This window comes from Magnolia sinica, chromosome 8 (assembly GCF_029962835.1).
Source record: "Magnolia sinica isolate HGM2019 chromosome 8, MsV1, whole genome shotgun sequence".
NCBI lineage: Eukaryota > Viridiplantae > Streptophyta > Magnoliopsida > Magnoliales > Magnoliaceae > Magnolia > Magnolia sinica.
This window is the reverse complement of record NC_080580.1, coordinates 81,022,638-81,037,688: the sequence shown is the minus strand read 5'-3', so window position 1 is coordinate 81,037,688 and position 15,051 is coordinate 81,022,638. Positions and strand designations below refer to the sequence as shown.

At 41.0% G+C, this 15,051-nt stretch overlaps 1 protein-coding gene and 1 non-coding gene across 2 annotated transcripts in view; both read right to left on the bottom strand.

Annotated features, from left to right (window-relative positions):
- Window positions 1–13,626, bottom strand: part of LOC131253505 (wall-associated receptor kinase 2-like) — a 38,629-nt gene extending 25,003 nt beyond the window's left edge. Inside the window, exons 1-2 of the mRNA XM_058254534.1 lie at window positions 12,722–13,626; window positions 12,395–12,565 (exon numbers count right to left, since the gene is read on the bottom strand). Coding sequence (XP_058110517.1) covers window positions 12,395–12,565; window positions 12,722–13,589 — 1,039 coding nt within the window. The 5' untranslated portion in view covers window positions 13,590–13,626. The remainder of the gene's footprint in view (window positions 1–12,394; window positions 12,566–12,721) is intronic.
- LOC131254426 (small nucleolar RNA R71) lies at window positions 4,324–4,430 on the bottom strand. The gene has a single exon (XR_009175539.1). It is a non-coding gene; the product is annotated as a small nucleolar RNA R71 (small nucleolar RNA).
- Window positions 13,627–15,051: the final 1,425 nt, after the last annotated feature.

The window sequence follows — 15,051 nt, the reverse complement described above, 5'->3', positions numbered from 1 at the left end:
CTAAAATATATAAAAGCACTTGGTGGGGCCCGCATGAAATTTGGATGCATCTGACACTTGGCCTGACCCCTCGTCTAAGTGGGACACACATAATGGATGAGCGGGATTTGTGAACCACATCTTTGTGGGCCCAATAGATTATTATGAATGTTTTAATGGGAGGGTAACCCCTCTCAACATTTGTATGTGGTGTGGCCCACACAAGTCATGGATTGACTTGATTTTTAAGCCTGAGGCCCACTATGGAATGGTGCATCCGACCGAGGGGTTAGATGCTCGACACACATCATAGTGGGTCCACACAGCTCGACCTCATGGCAAGTTCCCATGAGGTCGACGGTATAGTACCAATTCCCATACACACACACACACATACACACACACACACGCATGCTCACATGCGCACCTATGCATGTGCGCACCTTTCCACACGTGTCATGGGCATCTAATCCGAATGGTCCATGTGATGCGGAATCCCATGAAACCCCAAGGGACTATACACACACACACACACACACACACACACACACACATGCTCACCTGCACACTTAGGCATGTGCGCACCTTTCCACACGTGTCATGGGCGTTTAATCTAAACGGTCCATGTGATGCGGAATCTCATGAAACCCCAAGGGACAAAATTTCACCCTGATCTAAAATTATGGTGGGCCATAGCAAAGAGAAATGTAAATCAAGGAAGGAAACTGTTTTCATTTCTCATGGCCCACCAAAGTTTTTGATCAAAGTAAAAATTGGGCACAGGGGGCTTCATGAGATGCTGCTTCACATGGACCATTCAGATTTGGAAGTCACATCACGTATGATGAGTTCTCAGAAAAGTTCGCACGAGTTCCATGCTAACTAGTGCGCCGCTAAGCATTTGAATATGTGTGTGTGTGTGTATTGATCAGGGTCAAATATTGCATATCAGACCCCAGTAATTGCCTAAATTGACGTACATGATGAGGCTTAATGGAGTGTTTTACTCGTGTTTTTATTACAGGATGAAATCAGGAGTATGTATTGGAAATTGATGTTAAAGGCATGGATTTTATGATCCAAAGTCTCCAGAGCATGGGATGGACTCCAGAAAACCAATAGTGAAGATTTTACACGCCTGAGATCTGAGGAAAGCAAGCCAAAGGGGCCCGAAAAGGGTCCAAAATGCAAGATCACATGGTTCCCGCTATCCGATCAGTTCGAAACTTCATACATGGGATGAGGGCCGTAAATTAACCGTACATATTAAATTTCAGCCATTGAAGAGCTCGGGAAGTGGTCCAACGGATAGATCAGCCTATTAATCTCCAATTTGGGGCCCACTTGATATTTGGAACTGCCTCAACCTTGGTATTGACGGCTAAATTACCATGATAAAGAGGATGGATGGTGTAGATTTCTCGTAAATATCACGGTGGGCCCTGTGTATGAGGAGCGTGCACACTGCACGTTTCCACCGGCTGAGCACCGAGCAAGCCGGCGTCGGTCAGCAGCGCTGACCCGATTCCTTTCAAAAAATGGAACTTTCCGTTTCCAGTGCCGCAACGGGCGGAAAGACCGCTTTTTACGGACCGCTGTGGGCCCCACCGGTAACACGTACGGCCGATCCGAGCCGTTCATCATGTAGAAGGGTTCATCAGCTACAAAACCATGTTTGCAGTTTGTGCTCATGCGTGCACACGTGCGTGATACAAAGGCCACAAACAGGCCGTCTTGTGACGTTCAAAACTGATTTTGTTCTGATTTCTTCTCTGGGCTACGTCCACGCAAATTCAAAACTATCCATATTTGAACGAAATCTCGTCCTCTATCCAATGGACGGGGTGGATTTCCCCGAAAAATCTTATGTGGGGCCCACCGAGCATCACAGCGCCGGACGTGCGAAGGCTTACGCACGTCCGCGAAGAACTGACTTCCGGGCGGTTGTGGCCCACCATCTTCGATCAGATGGAAGATCTGATCCGTCCATCGTGTAGAAGGCTTCGAAAGCTTCAAAACCATGTTGACATTCCTCGCCCATGCGTACACACGTGTGCGGTACAGAGGCCAAAAGTAGACTGCCCCGGGACGTTCAAAACTGAGTTTTTTTGAGATTTCTTCTGTGGGCCGCGCTAATGGACCTTCAAAACCACCTATTCTTGACTGAAATTTCGTCCTGAATCCAATGGACGGGGTAGATTTTCCAGAAAATGCCTCTGTGGGGCCCACCGATCACGGCTGTGAAAAATTACACTTCGAGTCCTTCTACGACTCTGCCACCGACCCCAGCCATCCAGCAGCTATAGAAGGAGAGTTTTGGACGTGGGAAAGGCATTCAGAACCAGGGGATTCCAGATCTGGAGCAAGGAAGAGAAGAAAGAGAAGAAAGAGAAGAAAGAAGAGAGAGAGAGATTGTTTGGTTTGATGTTTTTTTATGAATTTTATTTAATATTTTTTATGGATTTTATGGGTCACTAATCTCTCAGCTAGGGCTGAGATGAAGCCCTTAATTTGATCAGCTCTTGTGTTGGTTGATTTACTTTGAATTTCAATTAATTTGTTTCTTTCTCTAAGTGGGCTTTATGGGTTTAAATTCTATACTTCTCCATCTATGAATTTGATTAAAGTATATATATGGATGTTGTTTGGATGCTTATTATAGGTGCTTGTGTCTGATCAAGAACAAGTTTCCTATAGAGGAAGAAACAGGGTGCTTTAATGAATGTACATTCCATGTACCCGACCAAGGATATGGGATATGTCATTCATGGCATTGCTTAAAGGAATTAGACAGTTTGTATGCCCGATTAAGGACACAGATTGTGCTTTCTCTGTATAAGTGGTATCAATCTAGATCAAGGTGAATCAACAGACAAAACAAGGTTAGGATAATTAGGGGTGGATTCGAAAGTCCTAGTGCTCTCTCTCTGATTGAATTTTCTTCCCTGTTCTTAATTAATTGTTTTTTTTTCATAAAATTGTGCTTAGTAATTCATTCCATTATTTGTTGGATTAGTTAAGGAGAATCGTAGATTTGAATTGTGACGACCAGTCCTCGTGGGAACGATCTCGTAATACGTACCGTATCTGCATCTGATTCATATACTTGCGAGTTTAAATATCATTTAAATTGTGTTGGTTTAAATAAAACATCAAGTTTTTTGGCGTCGTTGCCGGGGACTGTTTCGGTCCAATTAGATTTAAGATTCTCTCTTATCATAATTCATAGTCTTAGGTTTTTTACTACCTTTAGGTTAAATTTTTTTAGAAACTAACCTATTGCTTGTTTTGTAGGGACCTGACATAAACTACTAATTTAGTAATCTCTTTCCAATTTTCTTTTTTTTTTTTTCTAATTTCTATTTTTAGAATTAAGGTTTTATTTTTTTTAGAAAGTTTCTATTTCTAGGCTATTTTATTTTTAGAAATTTCCTATTTTCCAATTCTAGATTCTGATTCTTCTTTCAAGTAACTTTCTATTTTCTAGTTTTAGAATTTTTTTTTCCCTTTTTAGAAACTAACTTAGTTTTTATTTCTAAGATTACAAACTTTCTTTTTTTTTTTTTTAGAAATTAACCGTTGCTTAGGATTTTTTTTTTCCAGCATTATTTTAGTAAATTTAATTTATTTTTGTTTTCTTTTTGTTTACAGGAATTAAGGAAGGAAGCTGCTAAATAACATTGTCTTCAAAAGGAGGAGCTCTCAAATCTTCAGACATTCATCATCTCCTTTTCTCGGGTTCGTCTTTCCAATTCTCGTTTACATAGCTTTCTCTTGTTTTTAGGAATTCATAACTTTTTCCTTTAGTTTTATTCATCTTAGGTTGCATCTTAGTTTAGTTTTTTTTTTTTTATATTGATAGCATAGTTTATGCTAGGACGTAGATCTTTGAATATAGAACTAGCACCGTTTGATCTTGAGATTGAAAAAACAATTCGTGAAAGATTGAGAAATAATCCTGTTGAAATGGCGAATGAGACTGAAGTTAAAGCTCTCAAAGATTATTCAGCTCCTGTCCAATTTAATGCGCCTTCATGCATAGTGTTGCCAACCACTACGGCAGCACACTTTGAACTTAAACCTGGAGTTATACAATTGTTGCCATCCTTTTATGGATTGGACAAGGAGGACCCATATCATCATGTGAAAGAATTCTTAAACATTTGCTCCACCTTTAAGTTCCAAAACTTCTCAGACGATTCGATCCGCCTACGCCTGTTTCCTTTTTCTTTGAAGGATAAGGCGAAAGCATGGTTGAATTCTCTAGAAGTTGGATCTATCACTACATGGGACCAACTGTCTAAGAAGTTCTTAAACAAGTTCTTCCCCGTTCACAAAACCAATGCCCTCCGTAGAGAAATTACTAACTTCACACAAAAAGAGGGCGAGCACTTTCATGAATGTTGGGAAAGATGGAAGGACTTGCTTCTTAAATGTCCTCACCATGGTTTTGAGAAGTGGCAACAAGTTCAATACTTCTATGACGGTCTGACACCACAAAACCGTCGCATGGTTGATGCCACCAGTGGAGGGTCATTCATGACCAAAAGTGATGTCGAAGCGTGGAACTTCTTTGAAACCTTGTGCGAAAATTCCCAGCAATGGGATTATTCAAATAGAGGTGACAAAAGTCCCCAACCACAAAAGAGAGGTGGTATATATGAGATAGGAGTCATGCCAGAGCTGAGGGCCAAGCTTGATAACCTGACAAAGAAATTTGATGCTCTGGTATTAAATTGTGGACCACCACAATCAGCTCAAGTCGAGGCATATGCCAGATGTTCTAGTCCGTCCCATCCTATGCGGTATTGTCCATCTGGTGCAGCATTCCCAGAACTTCTCTCTGAACAAGTTCATGCTATGAACACTTTTCAAAAATGGGAATGATACTAACTAGAACAAATACAACCCAGGGTGGGCTAGACATCCAAATATCTCTTGGGTAAAAGGACCAAAACAAGGAGGACAATCTAGAAAACATAACATGCAACCGCACCTCCAAGTTGGCAATCAACAACCTCAACAGTTTCCACAATATCAACAACTGCCTACACAATCAAGGAAACCATCTCTTGAGGATACACTCCATCTTTTCATGCAGAGTTCTCTCCAATTCCAAAAAGACACCCAACAAACCTTACTGGCCAACCAGCAAAGCTTACATCCAAATGCACAATCCATTGCCAAGCTGGAAGTACAAATGGGTCAACTAGCTGCCACATTGAGTGAGAGAGAGAAGGGCAAGTTCCTTAGCCAACCTGAGGCTAATCCAAAGGGACAGTATGAGATTGGCTCTAATTCCAACCAAGGGCAATATCATGAACAGGCCAAATCGATCACTACCCTTAGGTCAGGCAAGCAGATTGATAACAGAATAGAGATGCCTGGGGATGAATCAAATTCTAAAACAGAAGATCAAGATGAAGCAGAGAGCCATACCAATGCATCCAAAGTCCAAAAGCTCTCTAACTCTCCAAGAGCCACTAATGTGCCACCTTATGTGCCCAAAGCACCCTTTCCTCAACGTCTGGCACCAATAAAGAAAAGAAATAACTTTGATGAAATCTTGGATGTGTTTCAAAAAGTGCAAGTCAACATCCCGTTGCTTGACGCTATCAAGCAAGTCCCTGCTTACGCTAAGTTTCTTAAAGATTTATGCACTCAAAAGCGTAAGCAGAATGTTCATAAAAAAGTCTTCCTTGCAGAGCAGCTCAGCTCCATGATTCAACATAACACCCCTCCTAAATTTAGGGATCCAGGAGCTCCCACCATTTCTTGCGGCATAGGAGATCATAAGATCAGGAAGGCATTACTTGATTTAGGGGCGAGTGTCAATTTGTTACCATATTCGGTTTATGAGCAGCTAGGACTTGGGGAGTTGAAACCGACTAAGGTAACATTACAACTAGCCGATAGATTTGTCAAGGTGCCCCGGGGTGTTATTGAAGATGTGTTAATCCAGGTTGATAAATTTTATTTTCCAGTGGATTTCATAGTTATAGATACTCAGCCTATCCAGAATCTTCATAGTCAGATCCCAGTCATTTTGGGTCGTCCATTTTTGGCCACATCTAATGCTATTATCAATTGCAGGAATGGAGTTATGAAATTGTCCTTTGGTAACATGAATATTAAACTCAATGTTTTTAATGCAGGACAACAACCCTCAGATTTGGATGACATATTTGAAGTGGACATGATCGAAAGTCTTGTGCAGGACTCCTTTCGTACATCTTTTGAAGATCCTCTTGAGACCTGCTTAGCACAATCGGGCATGGATTTTGACATTGATAGTCCCATCCATGAAGTCAATGCATTGCTCGACTCTACTCCTATATTGGAGACTGAAAAATGGAGAGCGAAAGTGGAACCTCTTCATCCCTCTGAGACTCTTCCTGACAGCATAGTTTGTAACTCTGAGAAGACAAAGGCGAGCAGGCTGCTTAATGTTCTTAGAGCATATAAGGCAGCAATTGAACGGAAGATAGAAAAAATCCAGGGAGTATGCCCCACTGTATGGATGGATCATGCTGTGGTAATATCGCATAACATGCAAAGGAAGCGTGATCCTAACATAGAAGAAGTCGTTCGAGCAGAAGTCCTTAAATTATTTGACGACAGTGTCAGTTGCCTTATTTCAGATAGCACAGTTCATGGGAACTCACATCACTTGTCTGGGATCGGTTAATGAAAGTGTTGAGGTAATTTCTTTGGCGGACCCTGGTTATAAAGATTATTTCATTCATGGTCCGTTCCTGTCTGGCTGAAGACGTTAAACTTAGCGCTTATGGGAGGCAACCCAGCCTTTTGCTTTATTGTATTGCTTTTTTCATTCATTTTTATTTTTCTTAGTTAGTTACTTCAATGTTTGTGGGTAACATTACTGCAAACCCTCACGAGACTACAACTCGTCCACTAGGGGTAACCTAGGGGTTTAAAGGCTTGTTGCATGCGCTAAATGCAATCGAGAGCACCTGCGAAAGTGGTATAGAAAGCTTCTTGATTCTCCATCCAGGTATTATCTTTTCATCACTCCTCTTTTATTCCCGTTGTCCCATGTGCATTGCTTGTTTATTTCTTTACATTGAGGACAATGTCGATTTTAGGTTGGGGGTGGGAGATTAGGTTACCTAATCAGTATTTTCTTGGTCTTGAGCAAAATTTGTGAAAATTTTAAAATTTTTTTTCTGAATTTCTATTGAATTCAAAGTGATTTTGAAGGATAGTTGTGATTTTAACATTATAAGATACATGATGTTGGTAACTAATGACTCTTGGATTCGGCCATCTGCTTGATTTCACAGTCAATTTTGAATTGTTAATCCATGATTAGACGTTGTAAACATTGATTGAGTCATGATTTCACATATCACATCTCGCTTGCACATTAAGTTTTGGTTCGATAACTGAATGATTAACTTGGTAAAAAGAAGAATTAAAAGGCTAAGTCACATAATCTTCACTATAGGTTTGCTCCCTATAGGTGTAGATTTGATTCTCTCCATAGTTGACTTATAAAAAAAAATGAGGCGACGAGTTTTCACCATAGGTTTGCTCCCTGTAGGTGAGGATTTGATTCCCTTCCTTGGCGTACTGTTCATAAAGAAAATAAAAAAAAAATAATAATAATAAAAAAAAAATAATAAAAAAATAATAATAAAAAAATAAAAATTTGAAGGCTGAAAGGTTAATCTAAAATGCTAGTGTTGGTTGTCAGGAATTCTGTTGTTAATTATCAATTTTAACATGAAATTGATTATTGGAACTCTTAATGATTGTAAGCTGAGATTATACTATACACCTGTGGAACTCAATGTTTAGGAATGTTCTAATTAATGGATTAATATGTTGAACTTGATTATGAAGTTTACTGTGAGCTTGATTTCAGGAGAAAATTCTACTTACCATTCATGAATCTTAGAATTTTCACATCTCAGCTATCTGTTCACAAGTCACTTGAGTTTACAGGAATCATCTTTTATTTCTAAAATTATTTTTCGCATGTTTTGCTCGGGACTAGCAAAATGCTGGTTGGGGGTTGTGATCAGGGTCAAATATTGCATATCAGACCCCAGTAATTGCCTAAATTGACGTACATGATGAGGCTTAATGGAGTGTTTTACTCGTGTTTTTATTACAGGATGAAATCAGGAGTATGTATTGGAAATTGATGTTAAAGGCATGGATTTTATGATCCAAAGTCTCCAGAGCATGGGATGGACTCCAGAAAACCAATAGTGAAGATTTTACACGCCTGGGATCTGAGGAAAGCAAGCCAAAGGGGCCCGAAAAGGGTCCAGAATGTAAGATCACATGGTTCCCGCTATCCGATCAGTTCGAAACTTCATACATGGGATGAGGGCCGTAAATTAACCGTACATATTAAATTTCAGCCATTGAAGAGCTCGGGAAGTGGTCCAACGGATAGATCAGCCTATTAATCTCCAATTTGGGGCCCACTTGATATTTGGAACTGCCTCAACCTTGGTATTGACGGCTAAATTACCATGATAAAGAGGATGGATGGTGTAGATTTCTCGTAAACATCACGGTGGGCCCTGTGTATGAGGAGCGTGCACACTGCACGTTTCCACCGGCTGAGCACCGAGCAAGCCGGCGTCGGTCAGCAGCGCTGACCCGATTCCTTTCAAAAAACGGAACTTTCCGTTTCCAGCGCCGCAACGGGCGGAAAGACCGCTTTTTACGGACCGCTGTGGGCCCCACCGGTAACACGTACGGCCGATCCGAGCCGTTCATCATGTAGAAGGGTTCATCAGCTACAAAACCATGTTTGCAGTTTGTGCTCATGCGTGCACACGTGCGTGATACAGAGGCCACAAACAGGCCGTCTTGTGACGTTCAAAACTGATTTTGTTCTGATTTCTTCTCTGGGCTGCGTCCACGCAAATTCAAAACCATCCATATTTGAACGAAATCTCGTCCTCTATCCAATGGACGGGGTGGATTTCCCCGAAAAAGCTTATGTGGGGCCCACCGAGCATCACAGCGCCGGACGTGCGAAGGCTTACGCACGTCCGCGAAGAACTGACTTCCGGGCGGTTGTGGCCCACCATCTTCGATCAGATGGAAGATCTGATCCGTCCATCGTGTAGAAGGCTTCGAAAGCTTCAAAACCATGTTGACATTCCTCACCCATGCGTACACACGTGTGCGGTACAGAGGCCAAAAGTATACTGCCCCGGGACGTTCAAAACTGAGTTTTTTTGAGATTTCTTCTGTGGGCCGTGCTAATGGACCTTCAAAACCACCTATTCTTGACTGAAATTTCATCCTGAATCCAATGGACGGGGTAGATTTTCCAGAAAATGCCTCTGTGGGGCCCACCGATCACGGCTGTAAAAAATTGCACTTCGAGTCCTTCTACGACTCTGCCACCAACCCCAGCCATCCAGCAGCTATAGAAGGAGAGTTTTGGACGTGGGAAAGGCATTCAGAACCAGGGGATTCCAGATCTGGAGCAAGGAAGAGAAGAAAGAGAAGAAAGAGAAGAAAGAAGAGAGAGAGAGAGATTGTTTGGTTTGATGTTTTTTTATGAATTTTATTTAATATTTTTTATGGATTTTATGGGTCACTAATCTCTCAGCTAGGGCTGAGATGAAGCCCTTAATTTGATCAGCTCTTGTGTTGGTTGATTTACTTTGAATTTCAATTAATTTGTTTCTTTCTCTAAGTGGGCTTTATGGGTTTAAATTCTATACTTCTCCATCTATGAATTTGATTAACGTATATATATGGATGTTGTTTGGATGCTTATTATAGGTGCTTGTGTCTGATCAAGAACAAGTTTCCTATAGAGGAAGAAACAGGGTGCTTTAATGAATGTACATTCCATGTACCCGACCAAGGATATGGGATATGTCATTCATGGCATTGCTTAAAGGAATTAGACAGTTTGTATGCCCGATTAAGGACACAGATTGTGCTTTCTCTGTATAAGTGGTATCAATCTAGATCAAGGTGAATCAACAGACAAAACAAGGTTAGGATAATTAGGGGTGGATTCGAAAGTCCTAGTGCTCTCTCTCTGATTGAATTTTCTTCCCTGTTCTTAATTAATTGTTTTTTTTTCATAAAATTGTGCCTAGTAATTCATTCCATTATTTGTTGGATTAGTTAAGGAGAATCGTAGATTTGAATTGTGACGACCAGTCCTCGTGGGAACGATCTCGTAATACGTACCATATCTGCATCTAATTCGTATACTTGCGAGTTTAAATATCATTTAAATCGTGTTGGTTTAAATAAAACATCATGTATACCACATGCGCACTTGCACACGTGCGCACCTTTGCACACGTGTCATGGGCATCTAATCCGAACGGTCTATTTGATGCGGCATCCCATGAAACCTTAGGGTACCAATTTTTGCTATGATCTAAAACTCTGGTGGGTCATAGTAGAGAGATGCAAATCAAGGGAGGAAACTATCTTCTTTTTTCGTGGCCCACCATAGGTTGGATCAAAGTAAAAGCTGGGCTCTAGGAGTTTCATGGGGTTCTGCATCACGTGGCCCGTTCAAATATTGGAAACATCTCATGTGTGATGAGTTATCAAAAAGTTCGCACGAGTTTTGTGTGATCTGGTGCGTAGTTGAGCTTTCAGCTATATGTGTGTGTGTGTGTTGTGTGTGTCGAAAGTTCCGGCGAGTTCACACACACACACACACACACATTCATGGTACCCTTTTAGACAGGAAAACACTTGGCACCTTGACGCAAGGATGAACGTGATGAGGATAACTACTCCGAATCCACGGAGCTTCTCTGGACTCCTCACAAAGATTTCTCGAATCCACGAGGAAAGAAAGTAGAAAATAGAAATAAATTCTAATAAATTCAAAATTGATTAATTGATGAATAAAAATGAGTTCACAACCCTTTAAATAGGGGTACCAAGCAATGGGAAAGAAATTAGAATCAAACTACAACTCAAACTCTTAGAATCCGCGACTTACTATAAATAGTAAACTTACTATTTATAGACTGCCGTGATGTCTACTAGTGCGCAAGGTTTTCGGCCAAAAATAGTAAGTGTCCTATTTGGCTTCACCAAACCGTTCTCCTAATTATTCTAAGCTCTTTTCACGTTGGGCGCAACTCCTAAAGCTCAACGGATGAAGAGTTATAATCAAACTAAAACTTACTATTTATAGTAAAAACGAAATTAAAATGGGGAAACGACCATCGATCCAGGGGTTTTTCGCAATTCCGGGTTACGCAACCCGGCATAGCAGGGTTGGTTGGCTTCAGTAGCTCGTTCTACCCCAAAATCATATATTTTATGTCAGATAACTCATTCCGGATTGCAAGATACGCCCAATTTAAGGTTCGATGGTCTGGATCACTTCTTTCGTCGACTGGGCCTTTTCTGATCCATCTTGGCCATGTAACTATCCGCGACCCGCTCTACATCACACCTCCACAAGGTTACTTTCACTAACTATCCATCAGGTACACCACCCTTTAGTTGCCATTGATTCCAAAAATCAGGTTGATTCAACACGCAGGTGGCCTATTCCATAAAACAATTCCTAAAATCGATAAACTCATGTTTTATGGCTCACTTGAGTTTTGGAATAACGTGATTTTAAGAATTCTTTCACTTGGTGAGGCACATGTGATGAATGGATTGGATGGCATATAAACACCACGGCGGGTCGTACCAAAAACGAATGGTTGGTGTTCCATCCCAACTCTTTCACGCGGTGTGGCTGGCCTACTTCAAATTTTGATGAGCATGATTTTTGGGAAGCAGCCCTTGATATCCCTCTCTTGTTCACCGTTAAGGTCAATTGGATATTTTCGAAAAAATTTGCACAGTTAAAACTGATTACGGGTATTTTCCTCATTTTGAAAAAATATGGAACGGAAAATAAAGTTAAAGCAAAGTATGGGTGCTGACTTCTATAACCCCCTTTTTCTGGGTGGTTCTATTTAATTAGACCAAAAAGTGAATGGATTTATTTTTAAAAGCTGTAGAATGACACCCAAAAAGAAATTTTAAAAATAAATAAATTAAGTACTGCCTGACTTTTTTTTCTGTTTTTTTTACACACGCACACACACCCCGACACACTCACGCTAGTGGAATTTCAACACCTATGGATACTCGAACCCTTGACTGGTGTTGAAACTCCCAAAGTCTACCACCGGAGCAAGAGTACTAAGGACCCAGTTTCTAGTCAACCGGCGAATGAAATACTACCTGACTTGAGAACAGCTCAAAAAGAAAAGAATAGAGCAGAAAAAAGCTCAAAAAGAAAATAAAAAATTAAAATAGAACAGAATAATGGCCTATCTCGTTGAGCCGAAAGATATTAACTCAAACCGAGTTGAATTAACCCAGTTTCTAGTCAACCGGCGAATTCTTGAACTATTATGGAATTTAGGATTACCTAGAACAACAGCGACCACTGGAAATTCATTTGTGTCTTTAATGCAATGTCTCTGATCAAGGTAGAGTCCATGGTAGCCCTCCCGACAGGAACAAGAATAATTTCCTGGCAAATTTATGCAATCATGTTCACAGAGCTTCTTCACTTGATCCTCCTCACATTCGTTGATATCTACAAATCAGTCACCACAAGCAGCAACAAGAAGTCAGTAATTTAAATCACACTAGTTAGGATCGTTGGATCAAATGGACTATGAAGAGATATTAACATTCCGAGATTCACCTTATTTTCAGTCCCAGACTAATGCCCCAAAGAAGATTAACATACCTAGGCACCCTCCAGGGAGATAAGGATTTCCTTGGTAACCTTCAGTGCAGTTGCACCGGTAACCGAGGCCGTTAGTCGAGTTGTAGCAGTGGCTATTCTCACTCACACAAGCGAAGTTGGGTGAGTACTGTGCTTTCTCGCATGATTCGTTTCCAATAGCCCAGTCAAGCACAACTGGAACGGTATTGCTTCTATCCCAAAATTTGTATCCGTTCAGGTCCGATGGTTGGAAGCTGAAATTATTTTGATCCGCCAGAAAGGCGTAGCTGCAGGGATTGAAACTCCAGACATCCGTATGATTAGAGATGCTACCAAGAGCCAGTTCGAAATACTTGAAACCTTTTGGGATGTCGGTTTGACAACATCCTATACCAGAGCAAGAGCCGTTGATCACGCTGTTAGTGTCACTGCAAAATGACATACAACCACTCGTGAAGTTGCGGCCCGATAAGCCTTTGATGTAGCCGTAGGTATCGCAACCAATGGCTGTGAATTTGTTATGGGTTTCTGAGTACGTGAACGAGTTCCCTTCCGCCAATTGCATCCAAATGGGAGCGCTGGACTTCCATTCTCCTGTCCTTTCATAACACTTCCACATTATATAGGATGAAACTCTCATTAGGCCTGACAGTAATGATATGTCGAGAACCTCAAGCCCACCCTTAAATGGTTTTGGAGGGTGAAAAGTGTCGTTGCAGGAGAAATTGAAGCCTCCTAGGCCAATGTTGCAGCCATCACCGATACCAAACGGGTAGGGAATGTGAACATTCCCGCATTTGTCGGGGCAGCTGGGCTTGGTTGTTACTGGAGGTTGTGATGCCACTGTTGTTGCTAGCCAGAAGAGCTGAAGCAACAGATACAAAGCCATCCCTCTCTCCCTCTCTCTCTCTCAATGTATCTGTGGACACTAGGAGGGAGATGGTCCTATAAATAGGCCATACATCGCTCGATTTTGGTCCATACTTGTTCCAAGTGTCTACGTACAGGTGGGGCCGAGGATTGACTGATGTTGATCAATGGTTTGATGTAACCTGTGCTACGGTGTGGACCATACCCAAAGGCTCCAGATCGGAAGATGCTAGCCTGTCCTGAGTTAAACGTGGAACGTTGTCCCATTTATCTTCTGCACCGTCTCTTGCAGGCCAGAAATTCAATGGCTGAGCGTTCTTCCCTGAGAAAAAATTGAGTAATTGCTCCTTGGATAAGTCGAGACCGTAGCGATTGGACTGGAGTCATTTATTCGATGGGCCTCACACCCGTGGAAAATAGAAGAAAAGATTTCTGAGACTGAAGTATTTCAAGCCTTGAGATTATTCGAAGGTCAAAGAAACCATCCATATTCAAAGAAAAAGAGTTGCAGATCAAAGGTCAAAATATTCCAATGTAATAGTATTTATTTCTTGGCTACTGAATTCACAAAAGGTGATGCCTGTTGGGGGACTGCACAAGCACATATAGATGAATAAGTGCAATAATAATCCAATCACACTAAGCAAGCACAATGCAAATACTCTAAATTTAACACACAAAAACCCTTGCAGGAAATAAAACCATGGCACAAAACGACTAATAGCACTATGAAAGCAGAAAATTACAAGAGGAGAGATTACCCAATCCGAACAACGTCGAATCAACCCAAGCTACACCCTTGAAATCCTAAAACGAATTAGAAAGCCTTGAATACCTCCCAATCACGATAACACCCAAATATATATCCTTTTGAAGAATCACAATTGATATATGAAACAAATCCTGCAAAATTGCGTCTTTGCGAAAATCTATGTGAAAATGTTCAATGGCATCGAACACACTTTGATGTCATTGAAACTTATCTTTCGATGGCATCAAACTAGCACCAATATTGTCTAGAGACATGAAATGAAAATTGAATTTTCTTTGATTTTATCGAGCCATCTTTGATGGCATCGAGCTTAACCTTCAATGTCATTAAACACTCTTCGATGGCATTAAAAAAGCATCTAGTTGGTCCAACAACCAACTAGAGAAAATCTAACAATTCTCGATGGGCGAACAATGCTCGGTGGCATGGAATAGTCTGTCAATACAATCGACAGACCCTGTTTCTGAATGATTTAAGACTTAAAAAAACAACAATTTCTATAATGTCTTCATCAAACGTAGCTTCTTATTCACTTCTCTCATCTCTACCTCATCATAGCTCTACCAACACTTCTCGTGCATATCCCGTCCTTCTTTTACGCCTTAGCCAAGCCAAGAGAAGTTGCATAGAACTTAAACTTCTCTGTAGAAACTACCTTGGTGAGCATGTTCACTGGATTCACGCTAGTGCGAATTTTCTTCAAAGTTAC